Raw genomic sequence first — 7,180 nt, forward strand, 5'->3', positions numbered from 1 at the left:
TTTCATCCCAGGGACCGCCAAAGCCTGGGATCTGATTTCGGGATCACTTTTGGGATATTCCAAACACAAGACAGACTGGGTCTTCTGTAATATGGTCCAGCCCCTCTGGACAGAAAGGACCCCAGCAGGTGATAGTGGGGGAAAATCCAATTTAGTAAGGAGACAGGTTGAGGTAGGAGTAAGAGAAAGCTACCCAGGTCCAAGGTGTCACATTGCCCTGCCGTGTTGCCCAGCACGGCTGCCATCATACACTGATTGTAGCAGTGACTCCGTTCACATGCATATTTTTCAAACACATATTACATGGAAAACACATACAGTGAACTATGGAAAACTAAAGATGAATAGGTAAGGAATGGAAGGAGAAAGCAGCCAACCGAGGGCCGGACACTGTCTTCCCCAGCTCTACCACCCTGGGGCCACCCCATACCAAGCACAGCCCACTCATATGATCCACTCCAGCTTTAGCTCATCGGGTGATCCCAGAGGTCTCAATCCTACAAAACCAGGGCATTTCTCAGAGTTGTGACTCACCATTGCTGGCGATTTTAGAAATGCACTGATGACACGTTTTCTCCAGACCTCCTGGCATTGTTCTTGCTCGCTGACAAAGTTCTGAGGATCAAAAATAATTCATTAGAAAGGATGGTGGAAGGATTTACTCAGCACCAATAACCACCCCTCTCTGTGCATGTCAGTGGTGGCCTGCAGGGTGGCCTCAGTCAGCCCGGGTGGCCTGGGTGCCAGTGTCAGGTGTGGCCTTGTTAGTGGTTAGCGGGGCTGAGAAAAAGACCCCCTATTCCACAAATGAGAGAACCGAGCTCAGAGAGGTTAAGAGGCTTGCCCAGTGATACCAGCCAGGAAGACACAGGCCTGGAGGGGGAGATGGTAACAGCTCTCACTTGCTGAGCAATGGCTGCAGCCAGGCGCTGTGTTAACTCTTTCAACAGGTCATCTCATATTTAATCCCACAACAATCCTATCTGGGAAGTGTTGCTGACTCTGTTTTACAGATGGCGCCTTAGAGACCCTGAGAGCTTCAGATTCACCCTAAGGCCAGAGCTGGCAACTGGCAGAGCCCAAACTTGATCTAGGTATGGCTCCAGGTACAGAGCAAGGGCGCCCTCACTTCCTGACGCAGCTGCTGCACTCCCCAGGGTCCAAGCGGAAGAGGAACCATGGACTTGACCAGAGCAGCCTGGGTGGAGACCCGAGCGGCCTGGAGCACCACCCCGGCTCCCCTGTGGACCTGCTGTGGTCTGAGCAAGTTGGTTGACACTGTGAGAAAGGGCTTCCCTTCCTAGGAAGAAACAGCCATATACATTTTAAATCCACAAAAAAACTCCAGCTCATCAAGACGGCAAATTTTCCTGCCCGGTGAAATGAGGTAGCCCCGTAAAGACACTAGGAGAGGAAGGGAGTCACTTTGTTCCTGAGGCTGGGTGTGCGTAGTTCCACCACTTCCCACCACGTCATTGCTTGGGAGTAAGGCCTCCATGGGGGCTGGCTGATCCAGGCAGGATCTGGGGCAGGCATCCTTACTTCATACAAAAGTCTCCCCAGGAACCTGTCCAGAGTAGCCGCGGCTCCATTTAAAAGCATGATTTAACAAGGTCCTTGTTCCTCATACTGCAGGGGTTTGCAAACCAAGGGACCACAGCATTTTAGCAGCACCACCTGCAGGCCCTCCTGGGTGAACTAGGGCTTAGGGCAGGGGGAACAGGCCGTGATGGGGAAGATTTGTGGTCTGAGGACAGAGATGGTCATGATGACAGAAGGAGAGCTTGCTTTGACCAGAGCTGTGGCTCATAGCAGGCAAGTCACTCCACCGCCAGCGTCAGCATGGGCCTGCAGGCAGGAGCCATGCAGCCCGCAGCTTCTCTCTGCAGCTGATCCACTGCTAGCACACAAGCACGGTGGCTGGGCTGAGACTCGGGGTTCTTATTCCCCATCACTGTCCTTCTAGGACATGTCACGCTCAAAACTTGGCTTTATGTCAACAGGACCTTTATGGCAGGAAGCAGTGTGACCAGAGATAGTCAGTCCCCAACCAGAGGCATATCACCAGCGCCCTGCCAAGGTCTTCCACATGTTACCTAATTTAGTCTCCTCAGTTTGTATGCCCCATTTTACAGAGAAAACCAAGATTCAGATCAATTTGTTTGCTCAAAGTCACCCAGCTAGTAAGTGGTAGAACTGGGGTTTGAAATGAGGCCTCCGAGACTCTATCTGAAACCTGGACTTTGTGCCTTCAAAGCCCACAATCTCTCCACTTCACCCCAGAGCAATAAAGGGGAAGAAACCTGGAAAGGAGAGGCTTCCCAAAGTGAGTCAGGGATTAAGCAAGGAGGTCACGGTGCCTCCCTGGTCAGTCCTGTCATGCTTGATCCTATTTAACCAGGCAAAGATTCTTATCCCCATTTTACAGATGAAGAAACTGAGGGTCAGAAAAGTGAAGGACTTGCCCAAGATCACACAGCCAGATTGGAATCCAGGTGTCTTAAAATCTGCCAAACTTGAGGTGCCTACTCTCTGTTAACCAGAACGGACTCTGACAGTTTCGACTGCAGTGAGATGATGGGACACAGAGTGGCAGGGCTGAGCACCCAAGGTTTTCTGACCCCTCAATCCCTGGGAATCCCAAAGGCAGCGCTTTGGATTCCAGGGGTCCCTCTGCTGTTTCTGCCTCCTGACGCAGGCTCCCTGCCCACTGTTCTCCTGGAAGCAATTGTGGGGGATGCGCATGAATCTGTCTCCCTGGCATGCAGTAGGTCTTCAGTAATGTTTAATGAATAATTCTATGAACTACTATTCAAATGTCTCTTCACAAGGCTCCATTTTCCCCCACAATGTTCTTGCAAAAACTGTGGCTGTGATGTCTTTATACACAGAAAATCAGGAACGCCACAGCCCTGAGGAAACCACAGCCTCCTTCCACATCCTTTGACTCGGGATTCTACCGATCAAGGTGAAATGAGACCAGTTCTCTGGCCCAATGGGGTTTGCCAGGTGCACATCCGTTTGTTACATAACAAGTAGGCCCCCAAGCCATGGACAAATGGCTACTGTATGAATTACAGATTTATTGTTGATGTCCACACTTCATGAGGTTGATTGCCACACGGGTGTCACAGAAGCTAAGCCACTTAAAATCCTGCCTGGAAAAACAACCCTCCTGGATCCAATGATAAGCCCAGTTATCTAAAGGGGCCATGGCCCATCATGGCTCCTAAAGGCCCGGAAGGTCGGTTCCTTTCCTCACCCTTCTTAGGGAAAACAGAGGGTGCACTTCACATAACAGGGAGAGTGTGTACTTCACATCTTCCAGCCACGAACCACAGCATTTTTCTCCCGGATCACAGAAGGGATAGAACAGAGGGAGGAGACACAAGAGCCATCTCTTTACACTTGCCTGGTGGAGTCGCCACTGATTTAGAAACTTCCTTTGAAATGTGTTGAACGGTTTCTATCAGCGCCTACAAACTAAGACATTCCAGTCTTCAAATCCACAGCAGCTTTGCAGAAACTAACGAGATGGGTCTGTGTCACATTATAACAAGACATTTCTACCTTGGGCCATTCCCTGGGGTAAGAGGCCACGCTTTAATCTCCTGTGAATCCTGAAGAACAATGTTTCACCACAAAAAGTAATAGAGCTGCATAAACATTTTTTTAATGCAAATGTCCTAAATTAGCTGATCCCTTTAGCCACTAACTGCAAATAAGGTAGAAACGTCAATTTGAAAAACAGTGATATCTTTATTGATAATATCAGACCACAAGAGGTGGCAGCCAATAGAACACACCAACACAAGTCGCAGGTATTAGATCCATTTTATAAATGAGGAGACTCTTATTCTTTCAAGCTTGTTATTTTCATAAACTGGCAAGATGGATGAGAACTAAAAAAAGAATGATGTGCTGTGAATTCTGTCACGCCTTAAAGAATGTTCCCTAAGAGACAGGTAGCAGTGGCAGTAGAACTCAGCTTTGGCATCCAGCCAGAAAGGGAAGACAGAATTCCCAGGTACAGTCTCAAATGCTGGCCGACAAACTTTGCATATTGTGTTCAACTTCCCTTACAAGGAATAAAATGTTAAACACACACACACACACACACACACACACACACACACACACATCATATGACCTCGTGCATATAATAATGTCTGCAGATCTACGTAAACACATAGAAAAAGATCAGCAGCATAAACACTAAACCACTGTGAATAACTGTTCCCTATGAAGGCAGGTACAGGGATATGGGGCCACTGGGGCTGGGGTAGGGGTAGGCAGGAATGTGCCGCAGGCAGGCGTGGGTAGTATTTTCATTTCCACTTTATACCCAAATATTGCCTTGCCTTTTCCCCCATTAGCAGGTTTTACCATTATAATTTTAAACTTCTTTTTAAAACCTCTTAAAATTCAAGAAGTATTATTTGAAATGAAAAGTAGTTTGCTTTCCAAAAGTCCAGAGATTTTTAAAAAGTAGCATGTAGGAGATAGATAAGCAGAAAAGGAGTAAGTCCACCAGGGAGCAGACACAAAAAGAAGAGAGATGATGTGATGGTGGTAGGCAAGATTTTTCTCTTTTGGAATACTTTCTTTAAAAATTACAAAAGTGAATTCACAGAAAAATTAGATCAAGGAGAAAAGAAAATCATTAGTCATTATAAACAACTGCAGAACTTCCAGCCCAACTGTTAGTATTTTGGAGCTTTTAAGTATATGCATATATACATATGCATATGTGCATGTACACACATTTTACATGGTTGCAATAATCAGGCACATTAAGTGAACACATCACATTTTGACATAAGCATTCTTTCTGTTACCATTTGGTCTTCAGAACTCTCATTTTCGCAGCTGAATTATATTCCACAGAGTACGCTATATCAAACTATATTTCTCTATATCTTCTTGTTGGATATTTACTTTTCACTCAAGTAATCCTAAGAGACATTTCTCTCCATGAAAAGTGCTTTGTTTCATGCACACGTAGATCTCTTGGAATAGTTATTTAATTAAAAAGCATAAGCAACTTTTTGGATTTGAGGTAAAATTGACTTATAAATGAGCTGTATCCATTTCCAGTGCCACCAGCAATATGAGAGTGGCAGTTTCACCACACCTAACCAGCACTGGGTGGCTGAAAGACTAACGCATTTTTATTACTCTCATAGGCAAAAGTGGAAATTAATTATTTTAATTTACATTTTTGATTACCAGTGATATTTTGCCAATTCTTTCTAGGCTTATTTCCCAGTTGTATGTTCCCCCTTGTGATTTGGTTTTTATGACCCATGATATGGATTTATTTCAATTCAGAGGAAGCCCACAAAGAAAGCTGCAATTTGAGAAAATAGCAGTGAATCTGCTTTTTGATTCACAGAATTCACTGTGTGAATTTGCAGATTCAAATACACTACAAAAGACCTATTCACTATTATGGTGGGGACTTGAACAACTCACAAAAAACTGCACGTTCCTTGGAGCCCTTTGAAGCGGCAGCTCTTCCAAAAGAGGGTCCCTCAACAGCAAGAGATGCCCAATAGAGCAAATACATACTAACGATGGATTCATGTCAATGCAATCCATTAAATGATTGACTAAAATCTGTAATGACACAGATTTTAGTCAATTTCTATACCTTCTATATCTTCTACTAAGAAAACGTACATTTTTTCTTATTTGATAGAAAGTTTTCTTATTTGTTAGAAATCTGAAACAGGAAGAGATTGGGGTAACAGGCCGGGCAGTGCCTTCTCTCCAGTGTGAACAAACAGTGACTTACAAGTCTATCCTTGTGCATGCTGTGATAGGACTGTGTGTCTCACACCTGCCTCTGCACCTAGAAGGGCAGTGATAATAGCCCCTGCTGCTTCCTCTCCTAGCAGCTGAGTGATAATAAAGGGCACGATGGGAATTAATCAATAATAATTGCCAAATGATATGCTCAATGCATTTTCAATTTTCAGTCCAATTGATATATCTCAGTGGTTCTCAACCAGAGGTGATCTGATCCCCAAGGCACATTTGGCAATATGTGGAGACATTTTTAATAGTCATGGCTGGAGCAGGGCTGTCGATAAAGAGACCAGAGATACTGAAAAACATCCTACAAGGAGCAGGGCAGTCCCCAACAACACTTATCTGCTCCAAAATGTCAATAGGACTAGGTCTGAGAAACTTTCTATGTCTGTCTAACATTCCCAGTTTTAGAGTTCAAATTTGTAAAATTCTACTTTTGTTAACCTCTGAGTTGTGTCTTGAATCAACAGTAAACATATATATGTATATATATGTGTGTATGTGTAGACACACACACATATATATGTATATATATGTGTGTATGTGTAGACACACACACATATATATGTATATATATGTGTGTATGTGTAGACACACACACATATATATGTATATATATGTGTGTATGTGTAGACACACACACACATATATATATATATGATTGTGTTTTTACTGATTGGCTTGGTAAATTAAACTATTTATTCCTAAATCAGCTGTGAGGACCAACTCACTCTTGGTTTTGAATAACATTGAATATTAGACATTAACCATCCCCATACCTGTTCCTTCAAAGCAGATGTTAGCTAGTATTGTTGAATATTTTCAACAAACATTTCGGGTGCTCAGGACACAGTCCTTTCTTATCTGTAGCTCTCTATGTAACCTGTGCTGTTTTCTCTCCTAACCATGCCCGAATGCATGAATTCAGTGGAGGTTATCGCATACCTACTGTGTCTCAGAGTCATTCCACAACCTCCCTAGGATGCCTTCATTGTTTGGCTCCTAGGAAATGAAAAATGCACTTCCTTTGAGCTCTACCATCCCTTTAAAATGACCAAGTCAAAGCCACTTGCTCACAGCCCCAATAGGTAAGACATGGAGGTGATGCCTGTGGTCCCCACTCGCTGTCCTGCAGCCGGTAGGTTGTTTCTAAGAGTCCCACACAACTTGCCTTCGCCCTGCAGTTAATTATTCCTTTACGATTGTTCTCTTCTCCAGAAAACCCATCTCCCTTAGACTCAGTGAAGATTGTTTTCGTTCCCTCCACACAATTAAGAAAAGCACTTCCACAATGTAGTCATTTTCTTTCCAGGAAGCATAATCAGCACATTGGCATCTTCCTAAGAATGATTTCAAGAAATCCTCT

At 44.3% G+C, this 7,180-nt stretch overlaps 1 protein-coding gene across 4 annotated transcripts in view; it reads right to left on the bottom strand.

Moving 5' to 3' along the window:
* Positions 1–7,180, bottom strand: part of TMEM272 (transmembrane protein 272) — a 124,555-nt gene that overhangs the window by 24,528 nt on the left and 92,847 nt on the right. For all 4 annotated transcript variants that reach the window (XM_034936755.3, XM_055096816.2, XM_034936757.3 and 1 more), the window contains exon 2: positions 535–615. In XM_034936755.3, the coding sequence (XP_034792646.2) occupies positions 535–615 (81 nt within the window). The remainder of the gene's footprint in view (positions 1–534; positions 616–7,180) is intronic.

The sequence above is a fragment of the Pan paniscus genome, chromosome 14 (assembly GCF_029289425.2).
Source record: "Pan paniscus chromosome 14, NHGRI_mPanPan1-v2.0_pri, whole genome shotgun sequence".
In the NCBI taxonomy this organism is placed as follows: Eukaryota; Metazoa; Chordata; class Mammalia; order Primates; family Hominidae; genus Pan; species Pan paniscus.